Source organism: Lethenteron reissneri, chromosome 12 (assembly GCF_015708825.2).
Source record: "Lethenteron reissneri isolate LAM-NWPU_2019-01 chromosome 12, ASM1570882v1, whole genome shotgun sequence".
Classification (NCBI taxonomy): domain Eukaryota; kingdom Metazoa; phylum Chordata; class Hyperoartia; order Petromyzontiformes; family Petromyzontidae; genus Lethenteron; species Lethenteron reissneri.
In genome coordinates, this window is record NC_083790.1 from 7,545,875 (window position 1) to 7,570,107 (window position 24,233).

The 24,233-nt window shown below is 39.1% G+C and overlaps 1 protein-coding gene across 3 annotated transcripts in view; it reads right to left on the bottom strand.

Annotated features, from left to right (window-relative positions):
* FBXW2 (F-box and WD repeat domain containing 2) overlaps positions 1-24,233 on the bottom strand; it is a 126,602-nt gene that overhangs the window by 60,922 nt on the left and 41,447 nt on the right. For all 3 annotated transcript variants that reach the window (XM_061550631.1, XM_061550629.1, XM_061550630.1), the window contains one exon: positions 19,490-19,684. In XM_061550631.1, coding sequence (XP_061406615.1) covers positions 19,490-19,684 — 195 coding nt within the window. The remainder of the gene's footprint in view (positions 1-19,489; positions 19,685-24,233) is intronic.

A 24,233-nucleotide genomic window follows, 5' to 3' on the forward strand; every position in this document is an offset into this window, starting at 1 on the left:
ATATAAAACCACCTAATCTCTGAACTCAATATACTGTTGTATTATCAAGCATGCTATACATTTCAACATGTCAAAATATACACCGGTTAATAGCAGCCTTATTAATTATTTAAGCACTGAATGTTTATCCTTGAAGTACATTGACATACTATAACCAATACAACAATGCGTATTATATCCTCAGTACTGTGCCACAACACTGCATTATAATTCCTGTTCATGCCCTCGGTGTTTTGAAGCCAATGTGCATGCGATGTAAATTGAAGGGCTACCACTGTTAATCATGTTGTTTTCAGCTATAGCATAATTCCCCAGAGCAAGGACATTTATTCCCAGCAGGCCAGTTTCCCCACTCCCAGGCAATTCATAAATGCACAGCACAGGCAGCACAGATGAAGATTCAGTGTTTGTCTGCAAGCAAACACATTTACAGGTTCCCACCACAATCCTGGGAACTGGTATGTGGAGTATTGTTTGTGAAGAAAAGCTCAACCAATCGCACAAAATATTGACCGAGTTCTCAGACATTTATGTGAACTGCCCATCAATATCAATGTTAGCAAATAACTACATTTCCAAAAATATAAATGAGAACGTAGCACCCTGCTGTTGGCTAAGACAGTTAGTAACCCCATTATTGTGCAGTGGGCCATCGTGTTTAGTATCAGCCATTTTATTCCAAAATCCAGAGCAGAAATGGCATTCCTGGAACATCGTGAACACAATAAACATCGCTGATGTTGCTGAAATGAAACCGACGGGGTTATTCCTGGAGACAAGGCAAGTGTTGGTCATAATTTGACCAAAGTAATTACATTATAGTATAAACGGCTCTTATAATACAAAACGGCTCACAAAATACAAAAGGGTAAAACAGTAAACAAGAATGCACGATTCTAAAGCAAATTACAGCAATCCCTCACCAACTGCGGACTTGCTAACCGCAGATTCATGTATTATTTGTATACCAATTTACCAACTGCGGACTGGAAATTTGAGTACTCGCGGGTAAGCACGGGTTCACAACACCAATTTACAAATTTCGCGGGGCCGTGGTTCACCTCTGTGCCACAGCACCATCTGTGGCCACCTGTGGTGCTGCATCGCTGATCAGCTGTCTTGTCCGTGTTGTAATATCGCAGCGCATAGACCGCGTTGCATCAAAACCGCATTCACATTAACCCTTTTCGGTTATGAGACATCTGCAAGTTGTAGGGTGGATCCCGTTCACCACTGTATCTCGGAACGCACAAGCGGTTAGTGTTAGTGACTAATCCCATATCTGCATTTTCCATAAATATGCTAAATTCCTCTGTTGATATGCAAATTCCTTTGTCAAGGCGGCCTTCCTCCTTTAACCCAGCTAAAATATACGCTGCCAAGCATGGTGGTGCTCATTCAGACGCTGTCTTTCCGACAGACCTGTTCTTCGCCTGAGGACGGCTGCTTGCGTTGTGGTCGAAACGTCGTGAGAATTGTATTGTATTATGTTTTATTTTTATTATTTTATTATTTCCGTCCTACATGACTTTACCGAAAGAACCAAGAAAATGAATCCCTGCAGTCACGAAAGCTTTAATTTTATTGTTTTTAAAGACATTGTCCTCACCGCAGAGAACTGTAGCGACACGACCGCCACTCTATGATAGCTGGTGCAAAACTGTGCCACGCCCTCCCACATGGCCTTGTGGGAGCCTCAGTACGTCTTCCAACCTGAAGACGTGCCGATAAAGTTATTTTATTTCAGTTATTCTTCCGATTCCATTCCGATTACGTAAGAGGGCGTGGCTGGGCCGAGCCCCTCCTCCTTCTATACACTTCTTCCCCCATCATCTATCGTCATCATCGTTAATATTTAAGGTATATGAAGCTAATGTATTTTTTATTAATGCTTTATGTTCTTGTGTAATGTACTGTATTTTTTTCGGTGTTCAATTAATAAACAGGCTAGTTAGCTAAGCTGATAATTGGTTTTTTACCCTTCTATCTGGCAACAAAACTGACACCTTTTTTACAAGGAGTGACACCTAGCTAAGCTATGACGAGTCTGACCGTGGCCCCCCTAACCCACTATATTATTTCCCATAGGCCCTGCACTGTACTTTACCAACCGCAGATTTGCCTACCGTGGCCTTTTCCAGGAACCTAACCCTCACAGTTGAGGGATTGCTGTACGTGAAAACAAAAATAGCAAAAAATGGGTCACACTGTGTATTATGAATATAGTCTAAAATTAATCTTGATGATTGGTTTTGACCACCATTCAAAAACGGCTGAGGCACGTTTAAAAAAAGGGAATAGAATTTGATGAAAAGACAAAGAACCATCACATAATTCTCGAGGGAGTAATTCCCTGAACAACAACGGGCTTACGAGTGGGCCTGAGGCAGGTATGGAGTTGTTTGTATTTCGAGGTTATTAAAACAAGAAATTCAACTATGCCGCAAAGGCATGTTACGTGCAACGGTGCTTCAAGACAAATGGTTGTGTCAGGCACTGGCTATTAATTTTCTAACAAATATACAAAAAGCATTTTTCTACTACTCATTTTATAGAAATAATTCAAGCATTTGCCAATTGCATACCATGAATGTTTTAAAAATGTAGCGGAATGGATGCATATAATTAATAACTTATAACGAAATGTCAGGAATGGAAAGTCTGCCCTTCATTATAAACCGCACCTTGGATGTTGCGGTTCGTTTAAAACACGGTGCTTTGTGTTAGGACATACCTGAACACATTAAAAGGCAAACGCTAATTGGGAGAGTGTACTCTTATTACATCAGATACGTTTCTGATTTAATGGGCAAGGAAAAAAACAGGTGACTTGAGATTATATTATTTAAAAATAACTGGAATGGCTCAGAGGGCTTCGTAGCAGTATCGCAATGCAAATGAGATCCTGGGTGTATTCCAAAGTGCAGGTAACTAAATAAACGTATCCCCCAGTTTCTAAAGCTTATAAACATGATGTGAGATTGATGGCTTCATTCTTGTCTTTTAGGATCAAGACTGCACAAAAATAACCCACCTCAGACTTGTGTTAATTTCCTAAGCACTAAACAGCCATGAGACTACAACAGAGAGAACCAGCTGTATAGAACAACTGCCGTGTTTATTTTCACAAATAAAAACTTCCCAGAGTTAACATTGGTTCAAAAATCTGTTTAACATAAGACTGACTGATAAGCCTGCGTGTCTTATTCAGTGCTTTTTTCTGGCCAGATAGCCTCTGCTAACAGTTCCGATCGAAAAGCAAGTTTTCTCATAACTGGCAACCATAACAAATTGGTAATAACTATGGCTTAAACAATGTGAAACTTATAGGAAAGATTAAAGCCTGTATAGCCTGCACTGTGGCAAGATTTAGCAGACCTCTGAGCCAATTTTTTTTTAATAATGAACCATCACAGGGAGACGGGTGAGTTGTGATGCTCGGTATAGGGGGGCAAGCAATATCTGTCGGTTTAAATTTCGCATGTCGAAACGTTGGTGGAATAAAAACTCAAACAGTATGAAAACTATACAAAATTACTGTATCAAGATGTATTTGCTCTGACGGTTCCACCTGAAGACGGAAGCTTGTGTTGCCTCCGAAACGTCGTGATTTAATTTATTTTCCTTTTTTACCTACGTGACTTTACCGAAAAAACCAAAGGGTATGGACCCTTGCAACTTCAAATCTAGAAGTATGAAAATTATTCCCATAGCACTAAATAGTAAACACAAAGAGCAATGGGGATCATGGAATATAATAATGTGAAATATAAAAAAAAACACGAATGAATGATACACACCATCAAATTATCTGAGAATTAACTCAGAAATGTGTACTTTCATTTAGGTCAATGTAAGAGAGCATCTATTTTCAGTCATTCCGACAGAAGAGATTAGACATTTTATTTAAGTCAAGATTTAAATAAATTTAAATTATTGTTGCTTATAATACAATACAATTTTCATATAATTGCAGGGGGCTAGTTGTAATGGTTAGGACACTGTACAATTACCTGGGCAATATCAGCGATGTGTGACAACTGAAATTGTCCTGTACCACCTCCCCCCATCCACTTCACCAACCTGCACTGACCAGCGTAGTGAAGTGCGGGTAAAACAAACCCCATGGTCACACAGTTTGAGGAGCCTTTCTTAAAGCAGAGGTTTACATAGGAATCTAAATTGTGATATTTATATTATTTTAATCAAATACGGTGGTATCCTACGCTTCGTAAACATAGATATGTGTTGCATCAATGCACAGTGGCAAATAAGCGAAGATAAAAAAAACTTAATTTTACCGGCTTCTGCTTATAATTCCGTAACTGTACTGCTTTTTTTTTCTTCGTTAAAAAAGGGTCATCAGAATTAAACATGAGCCCTAAAAGACTTCAAACGAACCTTACCTGTGACATACGCATGCTGCTGCTGCTAAATGAATGGTGAAACTAGGCGAGATTCACAAAGAGAGGTCCTGAGGTCATCTGAGACCGCCCAACCAGGCATTTAAAACTCCAGCAATGCTTTAAACGTGTCTCTTGTAAAGGACACGCAATTACATTGCCTAATAATGATAAAAACGTGTATTAATTGTCTTTTGCAATAACATAGTTTATGAAATAATCAATGGCGAATATAATAGAGCCAAATTTTTAAATAATGAGTTTGTGTATTTGCCATTGGCATAAACCTTCAAAGGACATTTCAGCTTGTAAACTTCTTATGGGCCAGGTTGATTGGGCAAGTGTTGTTCGCCAGAAATTGATTGAGGTCTGCACAATTTCACACAACCTCTACCCTGTAGGCCAGGTAGTAATTTGTCATTTCAGGCAAAGTTGACCTATTAGGTGTACAAGTCAATTGATCAGTCCCACAATTCAACTGGAAATACTGATATATGCCAACGAGGAGTGTTTTTTTTGCTACTTTTCTTTAAAAGATGCTCAAATAGATGGATTGATAAAGAAATAGGTATTATGCATAATCTATTAATGCATACATTTGTATGAATGGAGGAAATCTAAACATATAAAAATGTACATATTTAGAAAAAAATTCAATAATGAACATGTCAAATGCACAATTATTATTTACATATTTATTGAAAGGGATAAATATATTTACTTACATTTTGTATGTATACAACAAAACCTAAGCTTTTTTTATCATGAAATAATGCTAAAAATAAGATAATCATAAAATAAACAAAGGTATGCAAATAATTAGCACCAATTAAAATGTTTTGTTGCATATTCTCAATTAAATGTCTTCTAGTGTGCGTTTACATGTAACGAACAAAACCCTCATAGAACTGGTTGAAATTCATGAGCTGTCTTGTTATCCTTTCAGAATTTGAATATGGGAATTTATTGAGTATACGGAGGGATTGCATAATTTTACATGCCAACTACCCAGTGCCCCATGTTAATTTTTGTTTTACCTTCAACATTTTTTTGCTCGTATAGTAATGCATATCAGCCATTCATGAAAACACTCATTAAATTGTATATTTACTGATAATTGTTTTTTTTACCCTTCTATCTGACAACAAAACTGACACCTTTTTTACGAGGAGTCATGTTTGCATAGACCACAATACCTGCAGTCATAATGCAAACAAAAAACATAACTCTGATAATGTATGCACTGTCCTTGAAGTTGATTGGTCCACACCCGAGACAGCTTTCCTTAGAGCTTAGTCTCACATGGGTTGGACCAGATGACGCCAAAAGGCGCACAACCACTCAGTTAATCTTCACGTAAAAAACTAAAGTATAAACTACATAGCATCATCAGTATACTTACTATACTCTACAATAAGCTGAGTTACTAACAGTAAGTAATACATTACAATTCTACGTCAGTTAATGTTGTATAACGTCATACACACCCACATTCTGATCTCTTGCAATGCATACATATGTCTTCTGATAACAGTAGCTATCGAACAATTCCACTTGGCCTGAAAGGCCAGGGTTGCTCCTAGGCCATCCTGTCAAGTGCTGCCATAAGTAGTACGTGAATCCATATCTACATTGACCACAATACTAAAGCCACTATTTAAAGCACGTATATATAAACCAAAAGTATACATTTCGATTTAAAGCTTTCGTGACTGCAGGGATTCATCTTCTTGGTTCTTTCGGTAAAGTCACGTAGAAGGGAAATAATAAAATAATAAAAATGAAACAGAATAAAATACAATTCTCACGACGTTTCGGCCACAACGCAAGCAGCCGTCCTCAGGTTGAAGAACAGGGCTGTCGGAAAGACAGCGTCTGTCTACCGAAAGAACCAAGAAGACAAAAGTATACATTCTAATTACAACAATACATGTCCAAACCATTGTATCCTTCAAAGTCAATACATTTTTAGTTCATGGAGGTCAACTTCATATCATGTTTGCAACGAGTTATTTAGAAATGTAACTGTAAGCACTCATTAATTATCCAAGGATCACACAATGGGCATATTTTGGTCAAGAGCTCATTGTACCTCAAACCGTCTATCATTGAGGGCACTACAGACCTTATAAAATGTGGGAATTGCTAAGCAAACATGTGCCATTAATATTTAACTCGGCCAAGCGCTGGTATTCCCTGTGCATAGCCGAGCATCGCCTGCATGCCTAATTGACTGAGCTCATTACCATTAATAGCTCTTGCATGAATTACAGCTTGAAACCTTGACCTAGAGGGTGTCACAAAGCTCAGCATTCTGTAACTCGTGGAGTCACACACCAGGCAGCATATAAAAACATCACAGCCAAAAGTATTGCGTGCAATACTTATCATTAAAGCTCCAATTTCACCAAAGCCAACGCCATAAAGCTACGGTTGGATACTGTGGGCATAATTTTAGAGATGGAAAGCAGTATATGAAATTTCTAAAATACTTAATAAGTTTTTGCCTTCCTCCAGGGGCAAGAAAGTACCATGATCATCTGTACGCATGTTTTGACTACATTTATTGATTCAATTATGTATTAATCTAGGCTATGACAACCTATAATTACTGTAATTGAGTTGCTTATAAATTTCGATTTAAAGCTTTCGTGACTGCAGGGATTCATCTTCTTGGTTCTTTCGGTAAAGTCACATGTTCTTCACCTGAGGACGGCTGCTTGCGTTGTGGCCGAAACGTCGTGAGAATTATTTTATTATGTTTTATTTTTATTATTTTATTATTTCCCTTCTACGTGACTTTACCGAAAGAACCAAGAAGATGTGTTGCTTATATTGCTGTATGCATGAATCAAGTATTCCCATTCATGTATTGGCAATACACATCATTTTAATGATACATACACCAACAGGGCTGTGGCAATGTGAATGCGCTTGTTTCTATCCATCAGTCTTTACGATATATGCTGGATATATAAGGGGTGTTTGTATCTGAAATAGTCCTCGTATCAGAATCTGCCCTTCATCTTCCCCACACCAGTGTAATGTAAGCAGGGGTTGCTTATACTGATAGAAACCTCCTGGTTACACCAGCCCACAGGGGATTATTGTGTCCGTCCGTCCGTCGTGCAGGGAGGGGCTGGGTGGGGAGGGAGGGGCTGGGTGGGGAGGGTGGGAAGGGGCTGGGTGAGGAGGGGCTGGGTGGGGAGGGTGGGGAGGGGCTGGGTGGGGAGGGTGGGGCTGGGTGGGGAGGGGAGGGTGGGGAGGGGCTGGGTGGGGAGGGGCTGGTTGGGGAGGGTGGGGCTGGGTGGGAGGGGTGGGGAGGGGCTGGTCACCCCGTGGTGCCCTTATAAAACTCAACGTTTAACCTACTCACGCCGGCTTGTGCCCGCCCTCACATTCGGGCATATTTGCGAAAAACACCACGCCGCCGTTGACCCTGGCCAATGACCGAGCAACCCAACGTTCCCACCAGCTCCCTCCGCAGCAATGTGTTATCAGAGCTGCGCTTATTTTACTTTTAAGGACTTGAGAAAGGATGAAGCAAATGCTACATCTTTGGTTACCCTCCACTCTCCTCAACCGATTACCATATGGAAATTGTCCACATGTCACATTCATTGATGACATTTATTTGAACAGCAGCACATGTAGAACGAGCAAGTTTGCTTCAGCCCTGGAGGGCAGTTCTTCAATTATAAGTTTCTCAAGGAAATTGTGTTTTTTTTATGAACTGGTTTTCATCCAGGGCATATTAAAGCATATTTGCATATTTTACATTGGATTTTTGTTAAACAGAGGCTTTTCAGTAGTTAATTGACAAAACACTATGCCTCATTTCAGACGAGTTAAGATGAACATTTATGGCGTCCATAATCGAGGATTCAGTAATCTGTGACACTGTGACCTGAGTCGACCTTGAGAGTGATTTGCTGTGGATGCATGAAACCAGCATGCTGCCCTTTGGAGGGTACATCCTGCCCAGTAGCTCATGGACATGAAAGATCCAATGACATTATAGACACAAAAAATAGAGTCGAACAATGTGCTCTGCCATCAGACAAATAGCTCAATGGTATAAGCCATATCAGTCAAACAAAGAGACTACAATATTCACATCTAATGTCACTTGCTTGTGCAGTGATATTTACCTGTGAACTGTGCATTTCCAGAAGGCTTGATATACACTAATGATATCGAGACGTGACAATGTCAATTAAAGTTTGATCTTCACTTAAAGCTTTCGTGACTGCAGGAATTCATATTCTTTCATCTCTAGTCCCACCCACTAACCCTGGGGCTACACCCATCTCAAACCTTTATGAGTCCCTGCCTTAGCAGCGCTCCCTCCATATAGTTTTCCTGCTTCAGCAGCACTCCCGCTATATTTTTCACCAGATGACGATTGCTTGTGTTGCGATCGAAACGTCGTGATAGTTATTGTTTTATAAATTGTATTATTTTTCTATCTACGTGGCTTTACCGAAAGACCCAAGGAATATTTAAGTTTGATGTGAAGGTCTTCTAGAATGCTCAGATTTTAACCCAGAAATAGTCAAATTACTACATTTTAAAATGTATTTGTATAAAATCTGCATCGTCCTGCATGCTAAATGTTATAACTCGTATATGTACACATCATCTGTCTGTATACTGTAGACACTTATCGGATTTACAACACTGCTACTTCCACTAGACAGTGTAATGCACAGTGATGCACATTAAACTGTCCTGGTGCAACGGTCTGCCAATTTTTAGTGGGTGAAAGTTAATGAAGCAACTTGGGTTACAAGCAATTACAGATGCACCAGGTGGAAACATGCTCTCACATCAGACAGACAAATGGGGTGGGGAATTTACTGTGCAAAGCACTGCGCTCCACAAATGTGCTCGTATCTTTCCACAGCCGAGACACGTCACTGCCTTAGAGATTTAGTTTCAATGCATCAAAATAATAGGACAGTGAGATGTATTATTTCTATGAATGTGTACTTTTTGTTAAAATGTATAATGATCATACACTGAATGTTTAATTTAGGCCATCATGAACACGTGCAGTGGATCCTCTTCGATAATGTGCCAATGTGGACTGACATGCATTATAACGGACAATTTCAGCACAAAGGAGGAAAAATATGATCACTCTCTACGGAACCCTTCTGCTTAAAAAAATATCCCGAATATATTAAACAAATTACCACTGCAATTGGGATGAAAACTCTGGCAATTGATAGATTGTGATTAAAAGCACCATGCGGTCCGCTTATTAAATCAACTCGGGGAATTTTGACATACACTTATCCACATTTATAAAAGCGATTATGCTATCCATTTCTCCATCGATCCATCAATCATTACATTTGTATTGTCCAAGGTTAAATAAGCAAACGCTTTTCAAAGCTGTTGTTTTTCCACTACTAGACCAATGCACTATGCTAACTTAGAAACATCGAACTGCCCAACCAATGCACCTTAATCCAACTCCAGGGTGCACCGTTTTCATGGCTTTAAAGAGCAAATCCCACCAAACTACTGTCATGCGCTATGCTCCGATCGGATCTCAAGTGCTTGTCTGTCAAGAGGTGTGAAGCCTATAGTTTGGCAAACTTTTTTGTGCTATGGCCTCATGCCCGTGGGCAAAATGCACCGTGAATCCTTCACAAGACACCCACGTTGAATGTGTTGCAATCCGTCCTTACCCAGACCACATCAAATGTAGTGGTGCCATGAGAAGCCGGCCGATTCAGGGTTAAGCGCACAAAGCCACCAAGGCAAGGTATATTTTTAAAGACACTGACAGTAATTGGTGACAGGTGTAAATGGGCTTGTTCTATATGGGTGACAGTAGCTAGTTATACCACAGAGATCTATTCTCTCGGTTTTTTTTTCTAATTCTTAATATGGGGCAAGCAAGCTGGGCAAGCCAATTTTTAAGAGACAAATTAGTTATTTCAACAAAAACCCTTCTGTGCATGTGATTTAAAATGCCATCAAAGATAATGATAGCTTATGAATGTATGTAAAAATAAAGATAGGTAAACACTGAATATTGTTTTTTATACATTTTAAATAAACAATTAACTAAGCAACATTTACAAACCATACAATATGTTAAAGAAAATATTTTTTTAAATAAGGTTGTATCTAAATTTTTAATAGCAAGGTATGGGTTAGTATATACTATCCTTTAATGTGGAAATGTAATTAAAATTCACACACATGCAAGGACAAACTCAACATACACTGATTAATTCATATAACCTTAAAAAAGAAAACCTTTGTAAAATATTTATATTTGCCAACAACCATGAATGTATAAGCTGATCCTTGTACATTGAGAATGTGTGCATATTAGTTGCAGGATATATAAAGGGATTAAAGGCCTGAGGTTCTGAACAAATTATATTAAATGCTGATAGATGTAAAATAGTTCATGTAAGCGATAAAAATTGCAAACCCAACTACACGCGCGAGCTGTAACCTTGAAATAATGCAAGATCACAATGTTTGCTGAAGTGGCAGGCAAGTCCTCGCGTCAAATTCCAGCACGATTTCAGGATTTTTTTTTTTAAGGTGAATTGCTCAAATCTGCAATGCAGATCAACATTCTAGATTTGAAGCTTTCGTGACTGCAAGGATTCATATTCTTAGGTTTTTTCGGTAAAGTCACGTAGGTAAAAAATTTAAATTAATAAAAGTAAAATAAAACTAAATAAAAAATCACGACGTTTCGGAAGCAACACAAGCCTCCGTCTTCAGGTGGAACCGTCACAGCCACGACAGCTGTATCAAGTAAATAAGAGATCACAATATACGGGGTGGTATTTCTTGTGATCTCTCATTTACTTGATACAGCTGTCGTGGCTGTGACGGTTCCACCTGAAGACGGAGGCTTGTGTTGCTTCCGAAACGTCGTGATTTTTTATTTTGTTTTATTTTACTTTTATTAATTTACATTTTTTACCTACGTGACTTTACCGAAAAAAACCTAAGAATACAGATCAACATTGCAACTACATTGTCAAAGCATTATTTACAAGCATTGTTATCAAACAGTGGCTAAATTTCTTCTGTTTCAGTGAAATACATTATCAGATGGAGAAAATATTGTATGTTTTTTGGGACCAATTGATGTGCTTATTTTGTGTCCAATTCCAGTATTCAAAATAAATCAAGTAAACATTTATTTAAATATAATTAATATTTCTGCATGTTTTCAGAGGCACTGCCCTTACAACCACAGGCTGCACTGCAGAGATGTGGAAAGTGGTCAGCAGTGTATTACATGTTGATTAAATTGAACATTTTCGACTCATTGATTTTACTGGAAGAACCTTGGAGACTTGCAATGTTGCTGTGGGCAAGCTGTGCACATTAATAGATTGGAAAGCATGGAGCCATGGTGAAAAGGATTGTAAATAGATACCAATTCAAACACAGCAAAATGGATTGGGGGCTATGGTATATGGTAACATAATGATTGTGACAGTATATCCATGACACTAAAAATGGTAAAAAAAAATGTGGATTCTTAGGTGAAAGCAGCTTTTATAATTTAACTGGAGTACAACTCTTTTCTAAATCGTAATTCATACGATACAAAAAACGATTTTACATTCAAAAATTGTTACTTATTTAATGTACCATCACACAGTGGCTCAAGAACAAAATGTATTTTACAGAGTCTGACGCAAGAATTTGCAAATGTTCTCTTTTCATACAATTTTAGCAAAACTATACCAACAATTGGTAAAATCGGCAAGGTGATGTGTTTCAGCCATTTCATCAAAATGTGAATGCAGCCCATACTGTATATTGAAAGTAATAAAAGCATCTCTCTCCTTCACATGCTATTTGATGTTGCCATTTTCTCCCATTGCTTGCCACTGCAGTTACCGGAGAAGATGTTTTGTCTGTGTATGTGTATAATGGGGATGGGAAGTGAGGTGATATTTCATAACAGTGTCTTGAAAATACAACCATAATGGTATCTGTATTGACTGAATTTTATATTATTCAATATTTTCCTGTTACTCGACTACTGTTTGCTCATAATAATGTCATAAAAAGTGGTCCAATGCCATAATAAACGTAATTAACACACACCCTCTCCAGGACAAGCGGATTGAGAAAAGAACAAACGAACACAGAGATACCAACTAATGCTTGACAAGAATCTTACAAAGACACTTTTGTAAATGTTCAAACTAAGATCTTAGTACTTACTTTAAATATGGTTTCATTAGTGATCACCGACACGCTCTGGACACAGACATTAGAAAACCAGAGCCCAGCACTCAGGGAACTTAGCTAATACTTAAAATTATCATTTGCATATTTTTTTTAAATATATAATCTTGGTCACGTGGTTGGGGGCTCGATCCCCTGGCCCCCTGCCCAGAGCGTATCGTTGACCACTCTATGAATAAATGATAAACACCAAGTGAAGCCTGTAATCGTGAAATAGAAATGTCACTCTTCAATGTTTTATCCGAAAAGTATGTTAATAGAGGCCAGGTCATCCTTCTTCAAGGCAGGTTCTTGTGTCATTTGTGTACAACACTATATTCCACATACATTGAGTTTAACATACCCAAGAAAAAATAACATGTGACCAAATCTAATAATTTTGCATTCGTTGGGTACCGAAGAAACAGATTTTTAATGTTCAGTTTTTTTTATAATAATTATGTTACAACCCTGAGCCAACTAGGATCTGTAAAATCAATAAGAAAGCACCAAATAATATTAATACTTGTAATAATATACTAACTCATTGTTTTTCAAAAATATATATTTTTAATGTAATCACTATTTTTTATGCTTTCCAAGGTTGAAAGTACGAATACGTTAGCTCTGCCCGTCTATCCGTATGTACGTAATACACGTTCTAGTAAAGGTGATCCAAAATGAACAAAGCTCGCGTAAAACAGATTTATGCTTTATAGCAAACTGGGCAAACACATTCCTGCGGAAGGAAATGGTAGGAACGTTGGGTTGCTCGGTCAATGGCCAGGGTCAACGGCGGCGTGGTGTATTCCGCAAATATGCCCTACTGTAAGGATGGGCACAAGCCGGCGTGAGTAGGTTAAACGTTGAGTTTTATAAGGGCACCACGGGGTGACCAGCCCCTCCCCACCCAGCCCCTCCCCACCCAGCCCCTCCCCACCGAGCCCTGCCCCTCCCACCCAGCTCCTCCCCACCCAGCCCCACCCTGCACGACGGATGGACACAATAATCCCCTATGGGCTGGTGTAACCAGGAGGTTCCTACCAGTATAAAATAATACAAAATTAACATAATATTAATACGATCAATGAATGGGTCGCCCAAAACTTTGGAGGCCCAAACCAAAGCTAAAATAATTTTAAGCATCTGTATGCTCCACGAGGTGGTGGTGTGCACACCTCACCTCCACGCCCCCTCCTGGTGACATCATTACAACTGACAGAATTTCACATCACACGTGGTGCGACATATTTTATCCTTGTGCGGCTTGAAACATTCCATCTTTATTGCGAACTAAAAGACGGCTAACACACGGTGAAAGCATTGACATGCTTATGAATTATTTTTTCCCCTTGTGTTGTTAATATTTTTAAAGTGTTATCAGGGCAAATGTTAACTAATCATTACAGGATTTTGAGGAGATGTTTTTAATCAGAGTACAGCCTATAATCATGAACTAAAATGCTTGTTAGGTCATGATTATAGGATGTGTATTTTGTCTGCACAGCATGTTAATACAACCCCATTTATTATTAAGGTTTTTTTAAAATTAATTATTGAATGTGTTTGCATAAAAATTGTCATTGCTATTAGCTAACTCCAAAGCCAAGAGTATCTTGTAAAGCTGCTGTATTTCTGAGCCTGTGTCCATCCGTCATGAAAATATCATACATGTTTTATGAAACATGCTAACTGAAGAGTTAAAGTGAAGTAAAATTAGCCATAATGCTGGAAATCTACAAGTATGTTTGGTTAATTGTAGATCACAAATCGCTTAGAGACAGCGCAGAATTTGGGAAGTCTTTAAATAAAAAAAAGGTGAAAATATTACAGCATCACCTTATTGTAAAGAATGTACATAAGCTTAAGAAACCTTACTTTAAAAGTAGGTAAATGGAAATACATACAGGTCAATTGATTTTAATTCAACAAAACAACAAGACACGGGTGGGATACTCTAATAGGAATGGAAAATTGCTGCCATGTCTTTTACATACATCACTCTATGCATGAGTTCTTTGAGGCTTCTAAAATTGGGCAGGGAGATGATGAGAAATGGCAAGTGGGTGGTAAAGCAGACAGGAACATATACAATTTTTGGAAACAAATATATAGTGTTGGTTTCCTGCATGCAATACGACCAGCAAGGTAAATTATTAAATAGCAGCAATAAAAAATAACAGGCTAGCATTGTATGAAATAATGAGGGCACTTCTCAGCAGTAGATTTCTCTCTTGCAAAATGATCAAACGGCAGCATCTTCTAAACATAATCCAAACTTTTTGAAGGAGTAGGTTAAAGAAGTACCATCTGCTCAATTGTATATGGAGACAAAGTTTTAAGATGTTCACATCTGTATGAATATTTATACTGCTGACAGTATCTACTCATATTTCTTGCTGCTTATCCATGAAGGTGACCGAACCAGTGCATTTTTTATTTCATTGTGCATGATCAAATGACATGTTTTTTTTTATACGAAGGGATTTTTTTTTCACCGAGCTATCTGTCAATGCATTGGTTATAATACAACTTCACAAAAGGAAACTTATCAAATGTACGTTTGAAAACTTGGGAACTCATGAGTACAGTAATGCCTCCATTAATGATGTAGATGCATTCTATGAAGTCACTTCGTGATCAAAAATTTCCTTACCAGAAGTACATACAACATGAGAGGCATAGGGATACATTCCAGGACTTTAGAGATGAGGAGGGGAACCAATAGGAAAGCATTGCTGCACAGTAGCCTTCACATTGTCTGCTTGGTTTAAAAATGATCGTTAAGGTGGACTGTGTAAACCCCGAACAAATATTGCAGTTCACTTTTCATCTCTTCCACCTTCCCTTATGATCTGCATTTTAGCTTCCCAATATATGATTTACGCAGCACTTCTTACCAGGTAAGGCAACTAGCACTAGATGGTCGTTTAGATGACAACGTGGGTAGTAAAATCACTTTATCACTGCACAAATACAGTAACATTTTACAAACATGAGGAACTCGAGCAATGGCGGGAGTTACTACTTCAGCACACCAGTGTGTTGAGAGTAAACCCTCAACATTTACAATTTGAGTACGATGATGTTTCGCTGGTGATTACAACCAGCTTCATCAGGCGATTTGCCAGAATTGTGGTTCGAAGACATGACAGTAGATAAAAAAAAACAAAGGACGGATCTTTGTTTTTGAGCCAAGCGCAGTGGCACACACCTATAATTATCTAGTACTTTGGAGGTGACGGTTGGTGGACCATACAAATTCGTGAAACTCGCAATCCTGCTGGACTACGAGGGAACCAGGAGATGGTAGTACAGTAAAACCTTGGATTGCGAGTAACTTGGTCTGCGAGTGTTTTGCAAGACGAGCAAACATTTTTAAATAAATATTAATTTGATAAACGAGCGAGGTCTTGCAATACGAGCAGTACGTGTATACGCTTTGTCTGCCGAGCGTCACGTGATCACAACTGATATACGAGTTCTTTGATATACGAGTGCTTTGGATTACAAACACGTTTCCGGAACGAATTATGCTCGCAATCCAAGGTTTTACTGTAAAGTGCAAGGATTCTTGAATACATCTGTGCAGAGCTTTGAGTTATCCTCTCATCAGAGTGGGTTATCTCCGGGTACTCTTTCAACATGCAAAATTCTTGCACGTGGAATGAGGAAAACATCTCAAATCAGGACCCTTAAAAAAAAGTCCTGACACTCGCTGAGGGATTTATATTGTTATTGTACCGTCATTATATATACAACGCACTGAAATGGTACATCTTCGCTTTAAATTTCGATTTAAAGCTTTCGTGACTGCAGGGATTCATATTCTTGGTTCTTTCGGTAAAGTCACGTAGAAGGGAAGTAATAAAATAATATTTTTTTTATTCTCACGACGTTTCGATTGCACCACAAGCAATCATCATCAGGTGTGAAAACCACAGCAAGAACATTTTAAAAAAAGTGGCATTTTTTTCTTAACTTTTTCCAAAAAATGTCTAGCTGTGGGTTTCACACCTGATGATGATTGCTTGTGTTGCAATCTAAACGTCGTGAGCATTTTATTCTTTTATTTTTATTCTTTTATTATTTCCCTTCTACGTGACTTTACCGAAAGAACCAAGAATATCTTCGTTTTAGGTGAAATTTGCATGACTTCCAGGAAGCTGTGACAATTCGGGACAAGAGCAACATACACTAGCACACAATGACATGGGGTACACATACAGTACACTATGCTGCTCTTAATAATGTAGAATAAATGTCCCACAGAAAGGTATTCTCAGAATATTACGAACTAAAAAAAATATCTTGCACAATAATGATCTACTCTGTATGCGAGAGTGCACACAAATTGCATGTGGCATTTCCCCAGCGAACCTATCAGAGTGCCTTTAATGTGAAGCGAATTTTGGTTTTATTGACTTCCTCCGCTGCTCATTAGCAAGACTGCTACATCATGCAGCTATTGTTCGATACAGCCATTTGCATTGCTGCCCACTATGCCGCTCTATAGCGAGTCTTCTTTAGTCACGATTGTTTTTTGCAGTACAATAAATGTTATGCTAAATCTATTCTTAAAATAAGATTCTTGTGGATGTTGCATTGAGCTACAATTTTTCATCTTGATAAAAAATTACAATTCAATAAGCAGAGTGTATGTCTCGCATAGCTTAATAACCATAATCGCCTATGTTCAACGTAAAACTGTGCATATCTTTTTTTATAATTGCTTGTACAGCCAATGCCAAATGTCTTTTATAAGGGCTTCCTAATTGTTTAGGCTTACACATTCTTATTTTGGTAATTGATTTTACCCTTTTATCTGGCAACAAAACTGACACCTTTTTTACAAGGAGTCATGTTTGCACTGACCACAATACCTGCGGTCGGAATTCAAACAAAAAACACCACTCTGATAATGATTGCACTGTCCTTGAAACGGATTGGTCCACACCTGAGACAGCTTTTCTTAGAGCCTAGTCTCACATGGTGTTGGACGAGATGACGCCAATAGGCGCACAACTCAAAGACAATGCACCATCAGAGTATGAGAGCTCGGGATAAGCATTTATTATCACATTTTGCTACTGGCAAAGGAGGTTCCAATGGTGTACATCCTTATTTTGTTCTCTCTCCATTGCTTTAGAAAGTTAGGAGTGCATGAATAGTCTACAGCCAGACACAATATTGTATATCGGCCAATCCATTATTTTGCTGACAAAGCAGCACTTAACACAGTTGTCTTTGAAGGCAATAACTAAAATTAGGTTTCATTTGAACTGTAGTAGAGTCTCTGTCCTCTGCTGAGCCAGGGTGTTTTTTTATCGTTAGCTGAATGAAAATTGCTTACAGCCACCTACTCAACAAAAAGTATTGGATAACAGTAAAACATGCCTGGCATTACACTGCTGTACATCACCCACCAGTTATTGGCGCACAAAAAAAAGTGACACAGATGTTGGTATAATGCTTTCTCGCGTCATCCTCCTGCATTAAAATGTATTTAACATCCCCAATAGCAATATAAATGGGATTCGTGGTCACATCCTACAGCAGGACCCTACCTCCAACCTCTGATGTGTTAAGGCATCTGAGTAGGGCAACGGTAAGGCAGAGACTGTCATGATAGTTGTCTGAAGAAGCCAGAAAAGTCTTTAGGCAATAGTTGGAATGTAAGAGAGTAGTAGCCCATGGCATTATTTTGTCCTGGACCCGGTTTTGAGTATGAATGGATTCTAATCCAAATAAATATACTGGATGAGCATGTACATGTTGGGAACTTTTGTTATGAACAAAAAAGATTACACATATAGTGAAACTATATGTGATTAAAATGAAGCTATCAATAACATCAACAGTTTGAGGTGTACCCTAGATGTGTATTCATGAAGTGCTGGGCAGCATTAGCCTCATTTCCATGAGCATCACATTTTTTGCGGTCTAATTCTAGTCTGCACCAGCATTATACATTGGCTGTGAAGTCCCTGTAGAATTATAACTCATCCAGAGCCACTGACAGTGGTCGCTTCCTGCTCCAAAGCCAGCTGATTATACAATCAGCCATAGCTCTGCTTTCATATCCACGTGACTTTGCCAACCCCGAAAGGGCATGAGAGGTCACGCAATTGTGCAGCACCTTCATTTTACACGAGTGCCACTGCATAAATCTAATGATCATGTTTTCCCAGCACATACACCATCAAAGGACATTACAATGCAGGTGTCATCATGAGGTTTCTGAGTGTATAATCTAACTTATTTTCATCACTTTACAGAAATAGGGACAAATAATCGTAGGTTTATTCGGTAAAGTCACGTAGGTAAAAAATTAAAATTAATAAAAGTAAAATAAAAATAAAATAAAAATCACGACGTTTCGGAGGCAACACAAGCTTCCGTCTTCAGGTGGAACCGTCACAGCACGATAGCTGTATCAAGTGAGAGAGATTCAAAGAAAACAGTCCTTGTATATATACTGGTTGAGGGTGGGAGGAGCCAAGGTAGGCCCTGAATATTATTTTTGTGAGGTTCGGTGCGGCTGAAGCACCCTGTTAGGAATGAGCCTTTGTTGTGTAAACTAGGTGCGGATGATGTAAAGGTACGTGAAATAGGGACAAGATTGGTCGAACTGTGGCAGCTTTTGGAAACTGGCAAGAATAGGAATAGGCTCAAAGTAGGGCCAAAAGCTGTGCAGCCAAGATTGGTCTTGTGAAACATATGCAAACCCATTAAATTTTCTTCTTTATTTTTGAACTCGCCTAGCAGTTAACTTTGTATCGATGCGACAGCTATCAGGTGTAGACCAGAGCCAGGCTGAGGCCGCTGGGCTGTGCCAGTGAATGCTGAGTTGTCACCTGCAGCAGTGTGCCCACGGAAGTGGCGTGTGCGCTTGCCCGTGCTCCACTCCCAGCACGCCAGCGTGTTATCGAAGGACGCCGTCACCAGCTTGTGCTCGTCAAACTTGACATCAGCGCATGTGTGCGTCTGGATGCCGTACACGCATTGCCCCGTCTTTACGTCCCACAGCTTGGCAGAAAGGTCGTCCGAGCCTGAAATGTAAATTCACAAAAAGAGAAACTAAACACAAAAAGCAAGAAATACTACCGACACTTTCGGTATTTGGGAGGATGTGTACCCGGTTCTTTTAACATCTGCACTGTTGTAAAATGTTTTTTTTTTCTTCACATATTGTCAATTTAATCTGGGACATTTTTTTGAAAGAGAGTTGGAGAAGGAGATTTGCACACACATTGCTGGATTTGGCCAGCATTGATACCACACAAATGGTAGAATATTCTTAGGTGTTTTCGGTAAAGTCACGTAGGTAAAACATCAAAATTAATACAATAATAAAATAAAATAAAGATCACGACGTTTCGGAGGCAACACAAGTCTCCGTCATCAGGTGGGACAGTCACAGCCAGATTAGCTGCATCAAGTGAGGTTGCCAACCCCTGCTCACTTGATGCAGCTAATCTGGCTGTGACTGTCCCACCTGATGACGGAGACTTGTGTTGCCTCCGAAACGTCGTGATCTTTATTTTATTTTATTATTTTATTAATTTTGATGTTTTACCTACGTGACTTTACCGAAAACACCTAAGAATATGATTCCTTGCAGTCACGAAAGCTTCAAGTCTAGAATTAAATGGTAGAATATTTAAAAACTCCTCATTTGTATGTGAAAAACTGTGAAATATTAGCATTTTTGTTCAAAATACCTTCATGTGATTAAATTATAGAAAATAACATAATTACTGAATGACTGCATTATTAAGTCAAGAAAACCAGTGGTAAACTTTAGAACAGAGGTTGGCCACAAAAATAATAACCACAGCTTTTATTTTCGAATTTGGTTAACAAATAAATATTTAAAGAGCCTCAATGCCTGTGAATACGAGACGGTCATTCATAGACAACGTCAAAAACTCGTCCTTAAAAAGCCGCATTCGGCTCCGGAGCCGGAGGTTGCCAACCCCTGCTCAAGAATGAATGTAGAAAATATGTAAAAGGACACTGCATATTAAGCAAGTTTTGCAATCAGGAATGCACAGGACTCCAAGATATGGTGCGCAAGTGCAGAAGCAACTGGCGGAGTCCCAAGCCAGGCATTTATTGAATGTGCCTCGTGAATTAGTGAATGTCATTCCCACAACCACAGCAGTACAATTCTTACTTAGAGCCCCATCGCTTTGACAGAGTGTGGCTTCCAGTAGGCAACATAAAAAAAGTATGTTCGACTAAAGTCACAAAATGCCATCTATAATTCTTGCGGGGTTAACAATGCACAGCAAACGAGACGCATGTTATCTGTAATTTACAGTGTTGTCAGCATTGAAAGACACAATTCCTCTTATATCACGTACAGTAATTTTATGATGCACAGCTGAAGAACATGAGAGACATATGCTGGCAACAATCGAATCCAGAAACACCCTTTACACTCTCAAACCTTCTCTGTACTGAAATGTGGTTTCGGTTATTCTATATATCTACATATTATATTATTTATTGCAAGTTTATAAATTCTTTTAAGCCAAATAATCAGTCAAACAATTTATTTCTAATTCTAGATTTGAAGCTTTCGTGACTGCAAGGATTCATACTCTTTGGTTTTTTTTGGTAAAGTCACGTAGGTAAAACAATAAATAAAATAAACACTAAATTTAGTTGTTTTCATTTATTTTATTTTATTTATTGTTTTACCTACGTGACTTTACCGTATAATTTATTTCTACTCAGAATCTAATTTAAAACATCGTAGAATTATATTTGTATTAAAATTAGAACATTATTTTAATAATTACTTACAGCTCTTTGTCAACAACTGCTGGATGAACATCTCTTCATACAATGGTCAGTCAAAGTTATGACCATACTTCACCACACTGGTCAGTGGGGTTAAGTGGAGAAAGATAGGCCCATAATCGGTTCATTTGCATAAGAATACTTCACCACACTGGTCAGTGGGGGTTAGTGGAGAAGGCCCACGATTGGTTCAGCTATTACTCGCCACTGATGTTTTTCAGCACGAGGATTCAAACTCAGGTGGTTAAAGAAAAAAAAAATATCCAGCTTTAAATCAGAATGTGAGGCAGAACTTCCCATATTTGTACCGCACCAGGTCTATTGAATCTCCCACACTTTTAAAAGACAAGAAAATAGAATTAAAAAATGTATGTAATTTTATGAAAAATCGCCAATGCCACTTTAAAGCACAGGCTATAAAGTATTCTTAGCTCGTCCTATCTTACTGCTGCCTATATATTTCGCCTCTGGGGAAAATATGGCAACCTGTCTCCACCAATCCCCTCGGTACACGAGGCCGCTTCTGCGTGCTTCAGGGACATGTTGATCTCATTGCAGCTCCTTGCCATCAAGTTTTTCCACATTCTCTTTTGCCTTCTCCTCCCGCCAGAATGATATCGTCTTCCACTCCATCACCAGCTTCAAAATACTGACACGGCCACACCCCGAATATTGGATTTAGCCAAGGCCCCTTGGTAAATAAACTGCATGTACCTATTCCCCCCGCCTCCCGGTGATTTTGATAACTTGGAAATATTTGGGATTACGATTTTATTCAATAAGTCTCCTTTTGTTATTGCTGAAACCATCTCATAGTTTCTCAGCTTTTTATTCTCACGTCTTTTTTTGTTGTTCACATTACTGTACGTGTAACAACATACGTTTTCAATGCAAGTCATGAGAAAAAAATTACTGTATATCAACGCCGTATCATGAGAACATAATATATTTATTGATGAATGAATACTGCACTCTGGTTAATAAGTGGTCACCGACACACTTCAGACATACATTAAAACACAATTCCAGTGCCCAGCACTCAGGGAACTTAGCAAATGCATAACATTATAATTATCTTAAGCATAGGAGCTCCCCTTCCAGGGATCGAGTCTCAACCCTGTGACCTCCCCATGGCCATCTTCCTCAGTGACTATGTAACCACCAGGCCTATTGCGGGAGAAGGGGGGTCACAAAAAGAGCAAGCTAACACCAACGTGTTACAAAAGGGGGTTCTGAAATTATCGAACTTTCTCAATCGAATATTGATTCATGTATTGTTTAAAACATTCTAGAACATACCTCAACGAGGGCCAATGCCACGTAACTAACAGACCCCCACCGTACCCCTCTTTTCTGAGGAAACACATTTTTGAGGGGATGGTAGTCGGGATGCGTAGCAAGTTGGTGAACAATTATGAAAATCAGATTTAAGTACTGAAATCTAATGTATTCACAGTGGTCACTGACATGTTCTGGAAATACATATTAGAACCAATACCAGAGCCTAGTCGGAGGCAGAAAAATTACAATTCTTCCCAACCCAGTGGCTTTATTGGGTTATCGAAGCGCAGAGGGCCGCTTTCCCAACGCTGCCTTCCTGGGACACAAAGATGTAGTGGCTGGTAAAAGTGTGAGGTGAACTTCACACTGCCGCCCCACAGATATCCTTCAAAATGACTCCTACCCTACTGGCCCATGACACTGACATGGCCTCATCTAATGCGATTTACACCTGCTTATAAGCTTCCAGGATGCATTCCCGCACCCAGGAGGCGACTCTCTGCCGTGACGCCGCCTCTCCTCTCTTCTGTTGAGTGTATAAGACAAAACACGTTCCTTCGAAGTGGGCAGGTAGGAACTTGGTTGGACAACGCATTTGTGCGATCCGTGTCACGCGGCACAAGCTGCGTGGAGCAGCGCGTCACGTGGTGCTGAGCCCGCCCGAAGCACTCTATGAAATACAAATCGAGGGCGTGGCTATGCACGACAGACAGACAGACAAATAATCCCTGGTGGGCAGTGTGGAACTGTTGCTCCTACCTGTATAACTGTCTACCCTCTTCCAAGCCTTGGATCTTTGCAAATCTATAGACCAGTACGCTTACCTGATGCAACCTGTGTCGCTGAGCTTTTGCCGTTGAATGAAAGAGAGGTGGAACGGAGGACAATTTCCGGGTTCACATGAAAATCAGAGAGCACCTTCAGCACGAAATGGGCCAATGCTCTCAACACGACCCTTCCCTTTGAAATGACTATGACAAGGCCTAATATTAGATTCAGTGACAACTGATAGTCATCCAGGCTTTCAAAAACTAAGGCCTTAATAAAAAAAAAATTGAGAATATACTACATAGCATATTATAAAATATCTATATCAGAAAATAGGAGAATAATAGAGAAAATGTAACCAAAACTGAACATTACACAAAAAGTACAGAGAGATGCATGCTGGGAATTATAATGAAAGAGGAACATATGGATCAGAGAACAAGCACCAAGGAGAAGCATCATATCAACTGTTCAGAAAAGTAATGAGATTGGGCAGGACATCGTGGCAAGTGAAGAGATGATGACTGATCCAAGTGACTAGTGATGGAATGGCAGCCAAAAGAGGTAACATGACCCAGAGAATTATAACTGTGGAGAAGGGAGTGATGAGATTAGCTTATGTGCAGGACCAAGATAGATTAAAACATCACATGGGAGGCCTTCATCCAGCAATAGATTCATCACGACTGTTGCTGATGACGATGCCAATTTAAAGTCGACAATGGGTGTTACTGGTGTAAA